Source organism: Euleptes europaea, chromosome 17 (genome assembly GCF_029931775.1).
Source record: "Euleptes europaea isolate rEulEur1 chromosome 17, rEulEur1.hap1, whole genome shotgun sequence".
In the NCBI taxonomy this organism is placed as follows: domain Eukaryota; kingdom Metazoa; phylum Chordata; class Lepidosauria; order Squamata; family Sphaerodactylidae; genus Euleptes; species Euleptes europaea.
The window spans coordinates 37,181,893-37,201,543 of record NC_079328.1 but is presented as its reverse complement, the minus strand read 5'-3'; the positions used below and the strand labels follow the sequence as shown (position 1 = coordinate 37,201,543).

Sequence of the window (19,651 nt, the reverse complement as noted above, 5' to 3'; positions counted from 1 at the left end):
GAGGCGCGGGCCGCGCGTCAGGCCCCGGACTCGCCTGGCGGGACGACGGTTGGGCCGGGATGGGCTCGCGGCTGCGCCCCTGGCGCGAGGCCGCCACGGTGCTGCTGGCGGCCGGCGGGGCCCGCGCGCCTCGGCCCGCCCCGGCCGCCTCCTCCTCCTCCTCCGCCTCCGCGCCCTTCGACTACGAGGTGCTGCTGCTGCGCCGGAGCCCGCGCAGCGCCTTCCTGCCCAGCGCCCACGTCTTCCCCGGCGGCGCGGCGGACGCGGCCGACTTCTCGGCCGAGTGGCTGGAGCTGCTGCCGGGCGGCGGGCCGGGGCGGCCCAGGGCGGGCGGGCCGCGGCCGCCGCTCTTCGCCGCCGAGCGGCCCGAGCTGGGCTCGCCGCTGCCGGGCGACGTGGCCTTGCGCATCTGCGCCATCCGCGAGACCTTCGAGGAGGCCGGCGTGCTGCTCCTGGCGCCGGCCGACGCGGGGCGGCCCGAGGCGGCGGCGGCGGGGGGGGGCGGCCCGGCCCGCCTGCTGCCCGCCGAGCGCCTGCCGCCCGCCGCCGAGCTGGCCGAGTGGCGGCGGCGGGTGCAGCGGCAGCCCGGCGCCTTCCTGCAGCTGTGCCGCCACCTGCGCTGCGCGCCCAACATCTGGGCGCTGCACGAGTGGAGCAACTGGCTGACCCCCGTGGGCCGCGCCGGGCGAGGCGGCCGCCGCTACGACACCGCCTTCTTCCTCTGCTGCCTGGGCCAGGGCCCGCCGCCCGCCTCGCACGACCGGGCCGAGGTCACCGCCTGCCAGGTGGGGAGCGGGGAGGGGCCGGAACAGGGGACGGGGTACAACCTCTCCTTCGTGTTAAGTTCATGATCACATAACCTTATATAGGTTGTGTGATAATGAACTTAATATGAAGAACGTGAAAGGTTATGTTTTGGTCTAATTCGATCGCTAATAGTAGTAATAGGGCATTATTGAATGAAAGAGGAAATTAAGTGGTTCACAATAAGCGTAGAATATTTCAGGATGAATGCGAAGATAATTGCAAAGAGGATTACTGAGATAAATTAGCGATAGAAGCGGGAAGAGGGGAAGTTAGAGAAAATTTATGTGTTATTATATATTGTAGATTAAAATGCAGGTTTAGGTAAAAAGGTAAAGGTCCCCTGTGCAAGCACCAGGTCATTCCTGACCCATGGGGTGACGTCACATCCCGTTTCCAAGGCAGACTTTGTTTACGGGGTGGTTTGCCAGTGTCTCATCTTCCCTTTACCCCCAGCAAGCCGGGTACTCATTTGACCGACCTCGGAAGGCTGGAAGGCTGAGTCGACCTTGAGCCAGCTACCTGAAACCGACTTCCGTCGGGATCGAACTCAGGTCGTGAGCAGAGCTTTGGACTGCAGTACTGCAGCTTACCACTCTGCACCACGGGGCAGGTTTAGAAGAGATTAAATGACAATGTTAGTGCCCCCCCCCAAAAGAAAACAGCTGCACACTTGTCCCCCCACCACGCGGGCTCCCTCTTAGGCCATTTATGCACGGGAGGTTTTGCCTTGGATTTGCCACTCAGTATGAGAGTGAAATATTATTATTTCTCCCTATCGCCATGAGGCTTGCTAAAATGCAATAATGCAATAAAATAATTGGGGGGGGGGAAATACCCCAGCACCCCACAAGCAGAAAAACGATGGGCGAAAACAGAAGGGAGGTTTTGCCTTGAATTTGCCACTCAGTAGATGCACAGATTGAGACTGGGAAGGGCAGCTTCTACTGAGTGGCAAATCCAAGGCAAAACCTCCTGTGCATAAATGGCCTAAGATGTCAAGAGCCATGCCTTTCTGTTCAAGTGTATTCATTGTTTTCTGTTCATGTGTATGTGGCCTGGGTTCTCGAGGCGTTCAAGCCGCCAGGAGTCTGGCTGTCCAGGCAGGCTCCTGACATGAGTTAGGCCCATCTCTGCTGCTACAAACCAACTGGGTTCCCCAATTCCTATACACAGATGATCCAAAGAGGACAAGAGCCCTGATCTGGATGGCTCAAGCTAGCCTGATCATTGCAGGTGCTAAACATGGCTGGCCCAGGTTAGTACTTGGATGGGAGACCACCAAGGAATACCAGGGTTGTTATGCAGAGGCAGGCAATGGCAAACCCCCTCTATAGTCTCTTGTCTTGAAAACCCTACTGGGTTGCCGTAAGTCAGCTGTGACTTGACAGCACTTTACACACAAAAGAGGACAAGTGCCCTCAAAGGGGAGGGTGTGCTCCTGCTCTCCCTTTTGATGGCTCCTCATCTTCAGTAGACCCCAGACAGCCTGGTTAGCTTGAGCCGCCCTTCTTCCCGCTACAGGTAGTGGTGGGTACCCTGTGGCTGCTCAGAAGACTGGTGGCCTCAGCTGATTGGACTGGACAGAAACCGGACCTAGACATTTGGAGGACAAAACTCAAAACAGAGGCCTGGAAAAGAGGTCACCTGGCCACTCCTGTCTCTTATCGAGGCCTGCTTGATACACCCTGTTCAGTCCCTGCGCTTCCTGGAAAGTCATAAAGGAACACACGCCAAAAGTGACCAGGGGTGGCATTTCGCAAGAGTAACAGCACAAAGAGCCCAAGGCATGTCTACTCAGGAATAAAAAAGCCTACAGAGTTCCATTGGATTTGTTCCATAGTCAGTTCCTCTTTCCTGGACTGCTGCCTTACGAAACCACAAGCTTTCCTGGACTTGAACCGGCTTTATCAGGTGGCACAGCAAATCTGTTTGCCTTTAGGATGATGCAAGCCTCCCTTGTTTTTTAAAAAAAGAAAAATTGGTTTTTAGTAGTGCAGTTGCATAACTTAAGACTCTGTACTTCATCGTTTTGGAACAGGGCTTTAGATCAGGGGTATCAAACATAAGGTCCAGCCCCTTGAGAGCTCTTATCCAGCCCACAAGGCAGCCACCCCCCTCAGTCCAGATCTGGGCTGGCGAGACATGGCCTGACTCAACCGAGTGACGCTTATGTCCTACCTATCCCGCCCTCGTAACAATTGAATTTGACACCCCTGCTTTAGATGGTAAGGGATGCTTAAAATACAAATATAATACTGCTTTGAAACACACCCCTCTGCTGAGTCCGTGAGCTGTTGTCCGCAGACTTCCACTCCAATGTTCAATTGTGGCACTGCTGGTGCTTTTGGTTGCAACAGACCAATTTCAGAGAGCTGCCTCTCTGAAATATGTATGTTTGAACTTAGTCTAATCTTTCAAGTAAATGAAGCTTGAAACAATCAGATTGCCTAAAACAAGCAGGAGTCTAGTGGCAACTTAAAGACTGGTAAGATTTTATGCCTGTGCAAACCTTCGTGCAATTAGAGCCCGCTGGCAAAGTTCTTCTGCCTTTCCTTGTATGCATGCCTGGAAAAAATTGAACAGGTACACACTGTGATCTGGAAGAGCTGTGCTAGCTGAATTTCAGCCTGTCACACAGCCATTAAAGGTGTAGGAATGTGGTTAGTTTTTTCTTAAAGGAGACAGCCATATTTACACTGCCTATCACGGAAGTAAAAACCTAGATCCTAGAATTCCTCAACCTTTTTCAAATAGCAGAGGGGTAGCCATGGTCTTTGTCTGGCACCTGGGAGGCAAACAGACTTATTGTGGCAGGAGCATTTGTGGGTATGAACTTCCTTTGCCAGAAGTGTGAAGTGTTCTGTAGTCTGCTGAAGCTTCAAGAAACCTGTTAGTCTTCAAGGTGTCACAAGACAACTTTTTTTGGTGTCACGGACTAATACGGCTACCCCTTTGGGATTTGTCACCAGGAAGTGAGGAAGCTTTCAAGTTCACCAAAACTTTTCATCAGGCTGGATGAAAGTGCCTGATGTGTTTCCTAGCGCCTGTTTGTTTTTCTTGCTCTATGCTCTTCCAGGTCTCCCCTGCGTTCCTTTCAGGGCAGGGGAGGAGGGTTGAGTTGTCAAGCTCCTGCCACCTCGTAGAAATTCTAGGCACCAGCCACCACTTGAAGAGTAACAAGTGTCTGAGCTCATGGCGCCGCTGCGTTGGTCTTAGCTAGAAAGGTGTATACTTGGTACTTCTTTGTCACTACAACAGCTCCACCACCTGTCCAAATCCAAGAAAACTGACAAAGGAATGCAATGGTACAGCCTTCATGGGACCTGATAGCTATTGCAGCTTCCAGATATTGCTTCTGCCTGGTTGCCTAGGGCATAACTGCCCTCCACTTGCTCCACTAGCACAGTATTGTCTACTCCGACTGGATGCAGTTCTCCAGGGTCTTGGGCAACAAAAGATCTTTCCCAGCACCAGCTACATGAATGCCTTTTATTGACAATACCAGGAATTGAACCTGAATATTTTTTTTCATGCAGAACACATGCTCTTCCACTGAGCCATGTCAGAACAACAAAGCCTAGAGCAACAATCACTTCTTGATGCCTGAATAGTATATTCCCAAACAGCACAAATGCCTAGAGGAGCCTCAACGTTGCATCATTATTGTGCCCTGACCTGGATGGCCCAGGCCACCTTGATCTTGTCGGATCTCAGAAGCTAAGCAGGGTCAGCCCTGGTTAGTACTTGGATGGGAGACCACCAAGGAAGACAAGGGTTGCTATGCAGAGGCAGGCAATGGCAAACCACCTCTGCTCATCTCATGCCTTGAAAACATGAGGGGTCACCATTAGTTGGCTGTGACTTGACGGCACTTTTCACCTCCATCACTGCCGCACCTTAGGGTTGAGTAGGGGAATCCAGTACACCAGCCACTTGTCCAATCACAGTTCCCATGCTCTTTACATGCTGCCCCTGTCTGTTTATGTCTTGCTACATTCTTATTATGTCCTTCAGTGTGCTTAGGGCACTCATACATGGTTCTCCCTTTCCCTGTTTTGTTTGTGCAACAACCCTGTGCAACAACCCTGTGAAGTAGGTTAGGGTGAGAGACAATGACTGGCCTAGGGTCACCAAGTGAACATCTTAAAGGTGGGGACTAGAACCCGGACCCCCAGGTTCACAATCTCACTCAAGCAACTAAACCGCATTGGTTTCTTAAGTACCTCATAGGCTCTCCTGTTTGCTTTCAAAATGCAGTCGAAAATGCAAACCTCCCCTTACTTACATGCTAGAACTGTAGCAGAAAAGCAGTTGTATTGTTGTTGCAGGACTGGCTAATAATAGAAACTTCAAAATGTTCCTTTCATTGGGAAGTTACAGAACGACAGAGATCAGCTTGTTCTTCATTTTTCCCCAGTGGACAAAGCCCTCAGAAGCTATTGAACTCTTTAAGTCTCAAGACATCTGGATAGCACCTCCTCAGTTTTATGAATTATGCAGACTCTGCAACTTCCCATCGCTTCACGATCTGCATAGGTTTGGCTTTGAGCGAGCTGTAGAGGGATGTGAACGGTGGATGCCTGTTCTGTTGACTGCTTCAGATGGCCACATGCAACTATTACCAGGTAGATGAAAAGGGGGTTTGGGTCAGCTGTTCATGTGGTCTTTGGGAGGAATAGTCACCGCCAAGTTGTTTTTATTTATTTAAAGCAATTGTACGCCACCTTTCCACCCAATTAGGGTCTCCAAGGCAGCAAACATCAGCCATTAAAACATGTAAACATTAAAATAACATCTAAAATGTATATATAAATGTTTAACAATACAATAAAAACATACCAACAAACACAGCTTTGTTTGAGATCTTTGTAATAGTTTATACAGATTGAGTATCCCTTATCCAGACTGCTTAGGACCACAAGTGGTCCGTATTTCTGCTCTTTCCATGTATTTGGGAATTTTTGCATATACATAATGAGACATCTTGGGGACGGGACCCAAATTCATTTATGTTTTATATACACTTTATACACATAGCCTGAATGTAGTTTTAAACAATAATTTAAATAATTTTGTGTTCCTTGAGCTATCAGAAAGGTGTAACTATCTCACTAGAATACCTGAATCAGCTGTTAAACAAGAGCAATAACAAACTAACAGCAGGCTTTCAGTCTCCACTACAATGCAGTGTACACTGTATTTTATGTTTTGGGGTGAGGAAACATTGAAAGCAGGCAGTGCAGATCTGCCTGCATACCAACTTGAAGGGTCCAGTTTTGGGATCAGTCCAGATATGGGATGTCCGGAAAAGGGATACTCTACCTGTACTGATGTTTTTTATATGTAGCCTGTATTCCATTCCCAGTGTTTTTAACAAACCTTATTGTGTACGCCATATAATAAATATAATTATTTTGTTATAGATTGTATAGTTTCCAGCTCAACCTTTGAGGCCCCCTATACTTTTCTGGTTGAGTTTCCCCCCCTTTTATTGTTGTTTAATTTAAAAGTAATACATTATATTTTATAGGTGATGAACTATATCCCGAAGATCCAGATTTTACAGGAGAAAGGAAACCAATGTTGACAACAAATAAAAAGACTGAAGATGTCTTGAAAGAGGCCACTAGGCTTCACCGGATAGTAGTACAAGACCTTAATAATGTTGCAGTTCATGTGAACATTCCGCCCAAATATAAACATATCAACCCATTGCAACTGGACTCTAAAAAGGGAAACAGTGCAGACTGCAGTAGCAAATTGTAGTATTCTTTTTGCCGTTGACATTTCTAAAAAAAGTTTACATATTCTTTATTTTAAACTGGCACATGTGAGAGTTGCCAAGCAGGCTTTCCCAGGGAGGTTCAGATCTTGCCAGAGAACATACGTTTTTGGGAGCAGCAATAATTACAATGTTCTTGTGCCGCTTGATATACCTCAGGCCTGGTATCAGTGATATAAGGCTTCAGTCCGAGTAATTATTTCTCTCTGGATTTCTTTGCAAAAGTGCCAGTTCTGCAGTAGAGACATCTGCCTACTAAGTACTTGACCTTAATCTACACATTTATGAATTTGGGACACCGATGAGCCTGTCGGGCAGTATTGGATCATGATCAGCTTTGGCCATTTGTCAGTTGATGGTTGAGCCAAAGTCCTTCAGTATTAACGTAGCTCAGCATCTTGGAACAATTCCATCTTTCTCATTAAAAATGTAGACTCTCTGTTTTTTTAAAATAATAAACCCCCTCTGAATTGCCTCCAAATAATTGTGCCTAGGATAGCAGATACATGCTACAATACTTTAACTGATTATTATTAATTATACTCAGTTCACAAGTTGTACTTCTGGAAGATACTTGATGGGTACATTAACACATTAGTGCTGTCAACATTTCATTGGACAAATGATGGGGCTTTCAGTTTGGAATGTCAATCGTGCATTTAAGTTATCTGTTACTATTTATTTGTCTTGAAAATAAATATATTCAGCAACCTTTTTTGCTTTCATTGGTGCTAGAAATCTCAAATGTTGCTTATTTTCAGATGGCCTTTCAAATTATTTATGTGTGTATTTACTCTATGTGTACCCCACCTCTCCCCAATAGGGATCCAAAACAGCTTACATTGTCAAAGGCTTTCACGGTCAGAGTTCATTGGTTCTTGTAGGTTATCCGGGCTGTGTAACCGTGGTCTTGGAAAGAAAATACCAAGACCACGGTTACACAGCCCGGATAACCTACAAGAACCAACAGCTTACATTGTTCTTCATTTCATCCTCACAAAAACCCTGCGAGGTAGGTGAGGCTGAGAGAGTGACTGGCCCAAGGTCACCCAGCAAGCTTTCATGGCAGAGTGGAGAATTGAACCTGAGTCTCCCAGATTCTGGTGTGACACTCTAACCTGTATCACACTTGTGTGTATGTTGAAATTGTGTATAATTATTTTTGAAATTTAGCAAGTTAAAAGGTGAAATTGAAATGGTATTTTCAAATTAGCTAGGTCCAATCCATCAAAGTTTAAGCCAGAACAAAATGTTATTTTTTTAATCTTCCATTGTCTTTAGAAGATATTAGCAACCAAGATCACGTTAATTCATGCCATAATATTCCCCATTACTATGTATGGGTGTGAAAGCTGGACAATGAAGAAACTGACAGGAAGAAAATAGATTCCTTTGAAATGTGGTGTTGGAGGAGAGTGCTACGGATACTGTGGACTGCCAAAAAAACAAGTGGGTTCTAGATCAAATCAAGCCTGAACGGCCCCTAGAAGCTAAAATTACTAAACTCAGGCTATCCTATATGGTGAGAAGACAAGAGTCACGGGAAAAGACCATAAAGCTAGAAAAAGTCAAAGGCAGCAGGAAAAGAGGAAGACCCAACATGAGATGGATTGATTCAATCAAGGAAGCCACGGCCCTCATTCTGCAAGACCTGAACACAGCTGTTAAAGAGAGGACGTTTGGGAGGACATTTTGATTCATAGGTAGGGTTGCCAGGTCCCTCTTCACCACCAGCGGTAGGTTTTTGGGTAGGAGCCTGAGGAGGACTGTGGCTTAGTGGTAGAGCATCTGCTTGGCATGCGGAAGGTCCCAGGTTCAATCCCCAGCATCTCCAGTTAAAGGGACTAGGCGAGTAGGTGATGTGAACAGACCTCTGCCTGAGACTCTGGAGAGCCGCTGCTAGTTGGAGTAGACAATACTGACTCTGATGGACCAAGGGTCTGGTTCAGTATAAGGCAGCTTCATGTGTTGAGGGCAGGCTTTGGGGAGGGCCTTCAATGCCATAGGGTCCAATGGCCAAAGTGGCCATTTTCTCCAGGGGAACTGATCTCTATCTGCTGGAGATCAGTTGTAATAGCAGGAGATCTCCAGCTAGTAACTGGAGGTTGGCAATCCTAATTCATAGGGTCACCGTGAGTCAGAAGCAACTTAACAACACTTAACATGCACTCAGTCTGCATTCACATCCATACCTCCCTGCCCCCCAAAGTGGTCTGCTCAAACATCACTCATGCTCAGTAAAGATAGGGTTGCCAACCTCCAGGTACTACCTGGAGATCGCTTATTACAGCTGATCTCCAGCCTACAGAGATCAGTTCCCCTGGAGAAAATGGCCGCTTTAGATGCTGGAATTGACTCAGATGGCGAAACTTAAAGCTTTGATAAATCAGAATGATAATGAACAATTTTGCGTTGAATGGGAGGCTTGGAGAATGTATTGTGAAAATTACTTTTTAACGGGACCATTTAAAGGATACTCATTGATCTAATCCCTTATTCATATTTTGTGTTAACTTTTATATTAGGTATTGATTTCATAATGTTGGATATGAGAAGAATAGGTAAATTAAAATAATATTGGGATTAGCCTTGTTAGCAAAAGGTTATACAATTTAATTTTAGACGGAAGAGGGGGAGGGGGAAGTCTTTTGATTGTTAAAGGGGAAAAATATTCTAATTTATTATCATTACTATATTGTTTTTTATGGATATATTAAATGAAGAAAAATAAAATAAATGAGAAAAATAAACTTAAAAGAAAATGGTCGCTTTGGACATTGGACTCTATGGCATGGAAGTCCCTCCCCCAAACCCCGCCCTCCTCAGGCTCCGCCCCCCCAAAAAACCTCCCGCCAATGACGAAGAGGGACTCCCTCCCGCGAAACAAATCAGAAGACGCTTTACATAGGAATAGAAGCATCGCGTATTATTATTTTTTAAAGATCTTTCGTTGCGCAGGCGTCAAACCTTGGGAAATGGGGGGGGGGAGGAAGAAAACTAGTTCCATTTTACACCGGAAGTGTTGATTCGTTGTAAATTGTTCTCCCTCCCCATCTCGGGGGGGGGGGATATTCTTTTTCGCGCTGGAAGAGGCACTGAGCATGCGCGGGGCAGGTGGTGGGCGGCGCGCGAGGAAGGGTGAGCGGGCGTAGGCTGTGGTGGATGAGGAAAACCGTTGGCGGCGGTTTGAAAGGGCGGGCGGAGCCGTTGTTTGGAATCGGGGTGTGTGTGTTGTGCCCATCAATTGTCTTCCATTGGACTCTATAGACAATTTTTGGGTCACAACGCGGGGGGGGCGTGTCTTCCTATTAAATAGGACTGGAAATTCTGCCTCTGCTCCATCACTCGAGAAAAGTCCAGTGACACCTTAAAGACTAACAGCTTTTGTTTCCTTGTGAGCTTTCCTGAGTCGCACCTTGCCCTAGGGGAGGGGCTGTGGCTCAGTGGTGGTAGAGCATCTGCTTGGCGTGCAGAAGGTCCCAGGTTCAATCCCCAGCATCACCAGTTAAAGGGACCAGGCAGGTAGGTTATGTGAAAGACCCCCTCCTGAGACCCTGGAGAGCCATGGAGAGGGGCCGTGGCTCAGTGTTACAGCCTCTGCTTGGCATGCAGGAGGTCGCAGGTTCAATCCCCGGCCTCTCCAGTTAAAGGGACTAGGCAAGTAGGTGATGTGAAAGACCCCTGCCAGAGACCCTGGAGAGGTGCTGTTATATGGGGAAGGGCCATATCTCAGTGGTAAAGCATTTGGAGAGGGGCCATGGCTCAGTGGTAGAGCATCTGCTTGGCATGCAGAAGGTCCCATGTTCAATCCCCGGCATCTCCAGCTAAAGGGACTAGGCGAGTAGGTGATGTGAAGGACCTCTGCCTGAGACCCTGGGGAGCCGCTGCTGGTCTGAGTTGACAGTCTGGTTCTGTATAAGGAAGCTCCCATGTGTTCCAAGTGAGCCCGGGGTTGAAGGTTGCCAACTTCCAGGTAGTACCTGGAGATTTAGAATTACAGCCGATCTCCAGACTACAGAGATCAGTTGCCTTGCAGAAAATGCCTTCTGTGAAGGATGGGCACCATGGTATTATAACTAGGGCTGCCAGCCTCCAGGTACTAGCTGGAGATCTCCTGCTATTACAACTGATCTCCAGCTGATAGAGATCAGTTCCCCTGGAGAAAATGGCCGCTTTGGCCATTGGACTCTATGGCATTGAAGTCCCTCCCCTCTCCAAACCCCACCCTCCTCAGGCTCCACCTCAAAAACCTCCCGCCAGTGGCGAAGAGGGACCTGGCAACCCTAATTAAACCCCACTTAGGCTGCTCCCCTTATCAAACTCTGCCCCTCCCCTGGCTACACCCTCAAACTCCAGGATTTTCCCCAACCTGGAGTTGGCAACCCTAGACTGGGCTATTGTTTTGCAGTGACAGACTGCCGTGGCTATCCTTTACAATCTCTTGTTAGTCCACTGCAGATTTCAGGCTCTTTTAAATCCCAATTATTAACCTATGAAGTTGTGTTAAACTGAGTCGGACCTTTGGTCTGTGTAGCTCAGCCTTGTCTTCTCTGCCTGACAGCATCGAACTCTCCAGGGTCTCAGGCAAAGAAGGGTCTTTCTCTACCTAGCACATGCTACCTAGGAGCGCCAGCTCTGGTTTGTGGGTACTCTCTGGGGAGGGCAGAGTTGGGGGGAGGGGCTCAGCAGGGATAAGATGCTGTGGCATCAACCCTCTGAAACTGCCATTTCTTGCAGGGTAACTGTTGTCTGGAAATCAGCTGTAATTCTGGAAGAACTCCAGGCCCCAGGTGGAGGTTGGCAACCCTACCAGAGGTCCATCAACTGGTGATTTATTGTATTTATTTATTTACAGACTGTATATCCCAGCTTTCTGCTCTCACAGGGGCCACCAAGGCAGCTAACAATTTAAAACATTCATGATAAAATCACATTTTAGAACCATTAAGATCAACCCCCCCAAAACACACAGCATTAAACAAATTTAAAATAGAGTTATAATACACACAAAGCAAGCAGAGAATTACTTATTTAGAAAATGTATGTGCCACTTCTCCAGAGACCTGCTTTGACGTACATTTAATGTTGCAGTTCTAGGCACAGTTATAGGGAATAAGTTCCATTCCTGCTCCCCTTTGTTCATGCAAGTAATTACAGGCAATTTGCATCTTCCTCTGTTTTCCAAATAAAGTTAATCTTTTTAGATTCAGACATCTTTATTGGCATAGTAAAATAGCAATGAGGGAGCATAAATACACACACCCGCAAGGATTCATACAACAACATGTCCAAAACTCGGCCGTCAAGTTAAAACATTTCAATTTAAATACCATAACAATACATTCATCCAGCCAGCGGATAAGAACTGCAGCTGACACCGGCACCCTTCCAGTTGATGTTACCCAGTGCCTACAAATTGGCCCGGCTGGTTTTATACTGTTTATTTTTTCTTTACCCTCTTATTTTTATTTTTGATGACAGTCGTCAGAAACTCTGCCACATGTTCAGTGACAGCAGTTGTCTTGTCCACTAGTAAAAATTTGATGCCATCATATGCTAAAAAATTTAAGGGCGTAATGTGAGGATTGATTAATTCTAGACGTTGTTTATGATACAGGGGACAGTACAAAAGGATATGCTCAACTGATTCTGGTTCTTTTTATTGAAGAGAGCCTTTGTCATCCCCTGGTAACTCAAGTCCAAAAGGCCTGGGTTCTTTGTTGAGCCAGGCTACGTGTTTAACTGGATGAGAGGAAGTGGGTGTGCTTGACAGGGTGAGGCAAAAGTGGGCCTGTCAGATTCTGCCAAAGTTCTTTAAGTGACAGGCACCATGGTAGCTACCTGTTGAGGTAGGGTTGCCTAGCATGGTCTGGCAACCAACAGGAGTTGGGGAGGTGGGCACTTACTACAAGGGGGAGGCACAATTGTCACTAACACTCAATGATGTCACTTCTGGTGAACTGTTTCAGAGGGTAGCCACGTTGGTCTGAAGTAGAACAGCTAGATTGGAGTCCAGTAGCACCTTCGAGACCAAACTTATACCCCCAAATCTTGCTGGTCTTGAAGGTGCTACTGGACTCCAGTCCAGCAGGACATAGAACTTCAGTTACTGGAGCCTGGTTCACTTCTGATTTTGTCTAGTCAAATTGAAAATGTTGGATGGCTCAGGCTAGCCCAGTCTCGTCAGATCTCAGAAGCTGAGCAAGGTCAGTCTTGATGAGCAGTTGGATAGGAGACCACCAAGGAAGTCCAGGGTTGCTACGCAGAAGCAGGCAATGGCAACATCTGAACATCTCTTGCCTTGAAAACCTTATGAGGTCACCATGAGTTGGCTGCAGCTTGATGGCACTTTCCACCACCACCAAATTGAAAAACGGAGAATGCGTGTCCTGAACTATAAAATGCCCTGGATTGCAGCCTAGTTGTTTAAGCTTCACTATAGTACAGTGACTTTTAAAATCACTTTTAAAAGCCAGCGTGGTGTAGTGGTTAAGAGCGGTTGTTTGGAGCGGTGGACTCTGATCTGGAGAACCGGGTTTGATTCCCCATTCCTCCACATGAGCAGTGGAGGCTAATAGGGTGAACTGGATTTGTTTCCCCACTCCTATACACAAAGCCAGCTGGGTGACCTTGGGCTAGTCACAGCTCTCTTAGAGCTGTCTCAGGCCCACCTACCTCACAGGTTATCTGTTGTGGGGAGGGAAAGGGAAGGTGATTGTAAGCTGGTTTGATTCTTCCTTAAGTGGCAGAGAAAGTCGGCATATAAAAACCAACTCATCTTCTTCTTCGAGCAATTTACATACTTGTTCTTTTTTGCCTTTTAAGTGGTATTTAAAGCTCGAGGTTCTCTTCAGCATAGCTGAAAAGGATATTGGAGAAAGAAAATGATTGACATCATTTTACTGAAGGTATTGTCTGTTCTTGATAATTTCATGTCTAAGAATATTAAGACACACTGTAAGCATGAAATATATTTCCTGTTAATAAGTAGTGCCACATTTTAATAAGGTATTCACTATGATTTTCTGATTAGGTTGAAAATCCAGGCTGCTTTTGGGTTCACGTAAAAGGAGGTGGAAGATTTATAGAAAATGAAACAGAATATGCAAAACTTCATGAAGAAATGAACCAGTTCTATAACAAATCATACAAAGGTGTGGATGAAATCAAGCCATCTGTATTAGAAGAAGGGCAGGTAATTTCATGATAATTTGGTGCTTTGGTGCATACAAAACTGAAAGGGAAAAACTAAGGTATGTGTGTGGATAAACTGTGTCTTTTTGTTGGTCAATCCTGTCCCAAGCTAAACATGTAGTTTACTAATCCAGTGTGTGTAAATGTGCATGTGGGGTGAAATCCTGAATTATCAGTGTCATCCTAAGAGAGTTATACCGTGAGAGCCAGCGTGGTATAGTGGTTAAGAACGGTGGACTCTAATCTGGAGAACCAGGTTTGATTCCCCACTCCTCCACATGAAGCCTGCTGGGTGACCTTGAGCCAGTCACAGATCTCTCTGAACTCTCTCCGCCTCACCTACCTCACAAGGTGCCTGTTTGAGGGAGCAAGGAAAGAAGGCAATTGCAAGCTACTTTGAGACTCCTTACAGTAGAGAAAAGTGAGAGATAAAAACCAACTCCTTTCATCTTCCTTCTTCTTCTTTTCCCCTTACCGTCAATGGATTTAGAAGGATGTAACTCTGGTTAGGATGGCACTATAAGCCATACATATATGAGCACCAAACATGCTGCCCATCAGCAAAAACTTCAGAATTAAATTAAAAAATATTGCTGAACCTTTATTATGTGTTTTTCTCCAGAAGTAAAGGAAGAGAACATTAAAATTAAAAATACTTCTGTTTGTCTATGTCACCCTGCATATTTGTCTGTTTCATCTGTGCATTTGGAGAGTAAACATTACCCCAGCACTGCCATAGAAAAAAATTCCGAGGGTGGTACATGAAATAAATGAATGAATGAAAATTGATCTCGCTAAGGCTGAGGAATACATGGAATGGTAGAAGATTGAACATAAAGTTAGCATTAGGTGTTTTTCCCCCAGTGCTCTGGGTCAGTTCGTAGTTTTTGGCGAGGGGTTTTGTTCACTTAGAAAATGTGTTGTGTTGCCATAAATTTCAACAGAAACCACAGAAATTGAATATTGAATGCAGCAGCAGCTATTAATGTTTGCCCAATATTTTATATGTAGATTTGTATTTTTTAAAGAAAAAACCAGGTAAGGTTTCTTTCTGCTATAGTTCTGAAGAACTACCCCAAAGGCAATGTATTTTTTTCTCTGTAAACTTGCCTTGAATTCCATCAAACTCAGTGTGGTTTGTACAGAATCACAAGCGTACAATGTAACCTGTTTCTTTTTCAGGTTTGCGTTGTTTATTGTCCGGAGCTGAAATCCTGGTGCAGAGCCACTGTTAAATCAATCATATCATGTACGGATTATTACCTTGTTGAATGCTTCCTTGTAGACCACGCCAAGAGTGTTCCTGTGAAAACAGACAGGTATGCCGTGACGTTGAGTCAAGTCTGAGGGTGGTATCTGTGTACAGTGTGCATATTGTGGCCCAGGACGAACAATACCTGTGAGGCCTAAAAGGGAACATCAGCACTAGGGTTATCCCCCATGAGCCTTCTCAGTTGTTGTAGTCTAGCTGATGGACTGATACAGGTGGAGCTGGAAACCCCGGGTTCAAATTTCAGTTGACTTTGCTGAAAGATCTGGGGCAGATCACCCTCTTGGTCCCAGTTGTAGGAAAGAGGAATAATAGTGCCTACAGCACAGGGCTGTTGAGAGGGCAAATGAGCAAGAATTTTTGTATAATTAGTTTTTTGGGGGGGTTCCCTATGAAGCATTCAGATTTTTGCAAGGGCTTGTTTGGCTAAACTTACTACTATGTTCTGAATTCTGTTTGTTTTCAAGGATTTGTGCTGCCTTAGAATCATTTATGAGACTGCCTTACAGGGCAAAGAAATTTAGGCTGTACTGTACAAAACCAGTAACCCTGCATGTCGACTACTGTAACAACAATGCAGAGCTAGTGTAAGTATGATTTGTGAGGATTATGTCACATGTTTAGCAGCATTACGGTTTCTGTAGCCCAAAGCTTCCAGTCGGCAATTTGAACAATGCTCATGATCGCTGTAAGATAGGTCTTCTCTGTTTAACGGTTCCCAATCTGTACAAAAAAACCCCAATGAGGACTCTTGTGGCACCTTGAAGATGAACTAAGAATGCAGCATAAGCATTTATAGGCTAGAGCTGACACGGCTACCCGCCAGCACTTGTAATCCACAGAATTCCCTCTGTTTCTGTCTTTTAAGAATTCCACTGTTTTTCTAAAATAAAAATACAAATACGGTTTATATGGATCTCAAAAGGGTAGACTTAATATTTTCCTTGTTAGTTTAAGACAGTTGGGGCTTCCAAGGAAATGCAGGAAAGGGAAAATCCAGTCTCCCCCCACCCCTTTATCTCTTTCCCCCCCTTCTTGCTGCTTCTGTCCATTCCTACCCCCCACTTACCACCACCACTCCAGCATGGTGTAGTGGTTAAGAGCGGTGGTTTGGAGTGGTGGACTCTGATCTGGAGAACCGGGTTTGATTCCCCACTCCTCCACATGAAGCCAGCTAGGTGACCTTGGGCTAATCACACTCTCAGCCCCACCTTCCTTACAGGGTGTCTGTTGTGGGGAGGGGAAGGGAAGGTGATTGTAAGCTAGTTTGAGTCTCCCTTAAGTGGTAGAGAAAGTTGGCATATAAAAACCAACTCTTCTTTCTCCTCCATGTCCTGATTGCTGGTTGTGATCCCTCTTCCCTAATTTCAAGGCCAGCGTGGTGTAGTGGTTAAGGTGTCTGGGAAACCCTGGTTCAAATCCCCACTTTGCCATGGAAACTTGCTGGATGACCTTGGGCCAGTCACACACTCTCAGTCCCGACCCTGGCAAGTATTTGAATGGGAGGCCTTCAAGGAATACCAGTGGCATGACTCAGAGGCAGGCAATGGCAAACCACCTCTGAATGTCTCTTGCCTTTAAAACCCTACAGGGTCGCCATAAGTCAGCTGTTACTTGACGGCAAAAAATAATTTCAAGGCAAATTATTTCAAGGCACCGTTATGCTTCCTGGTTACTAGAAAAACAAAAAAAGCAGCCAATTTCCAGCCAACTTTTTTTTTTCCAAAACCTGCTCAGAGATTGCCAATAAGAATTCAGATTTTGGGGTGGGTGGGAATGAGGGTTGCCCCAGACTTTTTTGTTTTGTTTTTACAGAGTAAGATTTTTTCTGTGGTTTGTGGTATTCTCTGGTCATGGCTGGCTCTATTGCGCACAGTTTGCTATCCACACAGTGGTCATCCCTTCAGAATTAGACCGATTTATGTTCAGTTAACTATGGTGAAGTAAAGGGGCACTTTATAAATACTGGATGTGGTCTTCTAAGTTATAAAAATACTACAGTGGAATAATTATGTGCTTTGTTGTAGCCCTTCTAACAGGTGGGATGTTGCAGCTATCAAATACTTTCAAAACCTCCTGAATGGTAAGAAGAGACAAAGGTTGTTTACAGCTGTTACTAGTCCAAATGTAATCTCCAAAAAATGTAAACCTGAGAATACAATCCACATAATTTCTTTTATTAGGACTAATGAAATGCACATGACGGTGTTAGTGCTCAGAGTTCTCTAGAACTCTTACAAACAAATAAAAATGTTTAAAAAGAGTTTTGGGTGAGGAAAATGCCACAGGACACAAGTCCTGTTGAAAGCTGTATTGTGTGTTAGATGCAGAGCAGATTCAGTGCTGGTTTCAAATCGTAGCACCTCATGCTTCTCTAGGCAAAAGGCAATGCTTTGATTATACTCCATAGGAAAAATAAAGAGTAACAACTGTCTCTAATTTATCTCTGAAGCAGAAAGACTCAAAATCTCTTTTCATAAGAGAGACCAGAAATAACTTGGAAGCAATTTTATTAACTTGGGAGATAAATTTAAGGTGTTTCGCAGGGTATAAAGTCAATCTGATGTTTGCAATTCCATAGTAGTAGAAGTACCAGCTAAGGAGGACTAATAGATATATACAACTTTATATACGTAGATTATAAAAATTATTACTGTGTGGATAACTAAAAGGTTCAAAGCCTCGGGCTGTGAAGGTTATCCTGCAGCAAGTGACAGATCCCCTTTGCTAGTGTGTCAAAATCAGAGGTGTCATAGTTTCTGGCTTCTGATGCTATTCTGATATCACAGTTACAGGAAGGGATTTGGGAGCTCTTAGAATTCAGATTCTTTAACCGATGATCCAATCTTGTGCAGTTTAGCCACACAGTCTTGGCAACACATGCTTTTCAGTGATACCTTTTGGACAATGGTTAGTTGAGCATTTTCAAAGCCTTGGAACATCACATTAATTTCTCATGCGAGTAAAGTGATGCTCAAAATCTTACAACACAGACTGTTACCATACACGGAACGAGAAATGCCTGATGTTCAACTGGATTCAGGAAAAGGAAGAGGCACTGAACATAATACTGCAAATTTATGTTGGTTACTGGAGTGTACGAGAGAATTTCAGAAGAAAATCAGCTTGTGTTTCTTGGATTACAGCAAAGCTTTTGACTGTGTGTATCATGAAAAGCTATGGCTGATTTTAAAGGAAATGGGTGTGCCGCAGCATCTGATTGTTTTGATTCTCAACCTGTACTCTTGTGCTTTCCTGATTTTTAGCAACCACCAAAGTTGAGGCCAAGTTATGTGCTGTTGAAGATGAGAGTTTTGATGTTTATCTTTATGCCACAATAAAGGGACAAAAGGTAAGCCAGGTTGTCCTTAGAAATCGGTTTGCACTCATAGAATCATAGAGTTGGAAGGGGCCATACATGCCATCTAGTCCAACCTGCTGCTCAATGCAGGATCAGCCCAAAGCATCCCTGACAAGTGTTCATCCAGCCACTGCTTGAAGACTGCCAATGAGTACTCAGACAATAGATGGACATGTTAGGTGAGCAATAGCACTTGTCCTCCTCATAGCAAGGAACAATATTCTGCCCTCCCAGGACTGGTTTCATGGGGATTTTATTTGTTACTCACCATTCGCAATACCAATCATTAGCGTTCACCATCTTTCTTCAGAGCACTGCTTCCTGAGGGTCAGATGAAGTACGGAGGGAGGGAGCCATGTTTGTGTATTCCTGCATATGCCTGTGTGTGTGTGTGTGTGTGTGTTTTAAGTGCCGTCAAGTCGTTTCCGACTCATGGCGACCCTATGAATGAAAGTCCTCCAAAATGTCCTGTCTTTGACAGCCTTGCTCAGATCTTGCAAATTGAAGGCTGTGGCTTCCTTTATTGAGTCAATCCATCTCTTGTTGGGTCTTCCTCTTTTCCTGCTGCCCTCAACTTTTCCTAGCATGACTGTCAACTTTTTCCTAGCATGACCTCAACTTTTCCTAGCATATGCCTAGCTCATATCAAAAATGGGAACGGAGTCTTCTTTTAAAGAAGGGGAGGGAGCTTCGCGCAGCATCTCATTGAGCACTCTGTTCCCCAGCCGGGCTCATTTCCAACATTGCAGCTGAGGTGGAAGAAAAGTGGCAGGGTGGTAAGGCATCCATCGTTTGTGAAATGTGGTGCCCACTTTTGGTGTGGACAGGGCACTCTTGTGAACAACAAACCGCCTTCCCTGGTCATGTCTAAATTGGCCCAGAAAGGGAAGAACCATGGAAACATACAAAAGCTTTTAAAAAGAGCCAGCATGGTGTAGTGGTTTAGAGCAGTGGTGAACCGGGTTCGCTTCCCCACTTCTCCACATGAGCGGTGGAGGCTAATCTGGTGAACTGGATTTGTTTCCCCACTCCTACACATGAAGCCAGCTGGGTGACATTGGGCATGTTACAGCTCTCTTCGAGCTCTTTAAGCAAACAAACATAAAAACATTCAAACATAAACAATCCCCATCCCCTAATGTTAAGAAGATAAGATGTCGTGCAGAGTGGTGCCCCGTGGTGCAGAGTGTTAAGCTGCAGTACTGCAGTCAAAAGCTCTGCTCATGACCTGAGTTCG

At 45.5% G+C, this 19,651-nt stretch overlaps 3 protein-coding genes across 3 annotated transcripts in view; all 3 read left to right on the top strand.

Annotated features, from left to right (window-relative positions):
- Nucleotides 1-19,651, top strand: part of FAAP24 (FA core complex associated protein 24) — a 152,225-nt gene that overhangs the window by 4,097 nt on the left and 128,477 nt on the right. The window lies entirely within an intron of this gene.
- NUDT19 (nudix hydrolase 19) lies at nt 60-6,573 on the top strand. Its single transcript, XM_056862561.1, has 3 exons — nt 60-785; nt 5,225-5,432; nt 6,338-6,573. Exons 1-3 carry the CDS (start codon nt 60-62, stop codon nt 6,571-6,573), a joined length of 1,170 nt encoding a protein of 389 aa, XP_056718539.1.
- TDRD12 (tudor domain containing 12) overlaps nt 13,474-19,651 on the top strand; it is a 32,782-nt gene continuing 26,604 nt past the window's right edge. Inside the window, exons 1-6 of the mRNA XM_056862557.1 lie at nt 13,474-13,497; nt 13,623-13,784; nt 14,966-15,102; nt 15,521-15,640; nt 17,081-17,136; nt 18,320-18,405. Coding sequence (XP_056718535.1) covers nt 13,474-13,497; nt 13,623-13,784; nt 14,966-15,102; nt 15,521-15,640; nt 17,081-17,136; nt 18,320-18,405 — 585 coding nt within the window. The remainder of the gene's footprint in view (nt 13,498-13,622; nt 13,785-14,965; nt 15,103-15,520; nt 15,641-17,080; nt 17,137-18,319; nt 18,406-19,651) is intronic.

Bases quoted from the DNA above. Each gene is read 5' to 3' on its own strand.
- NUDT19 (XM_056862561.1), top strand. From the start codon at position 60: ATGGGCTCGCGGCTGCGCCCCTGGCGCGAGGCCGCCACGGTGCTGCTG. The intron at 786-5,224 runs GTGGGGAGCGGG...ATTTTTCCCCAG, and splicing joins CCGAGGTCACCGCCTGCCAG to TGGACAAAGCCCTCAGAAGC. The intron at 5,433-6,337 runs GTAGATGAAAAG...TATATTTTATAG, and splicing joins CCACATGCAACTATTACCAG to GTGATGAACTATATCCCGAA.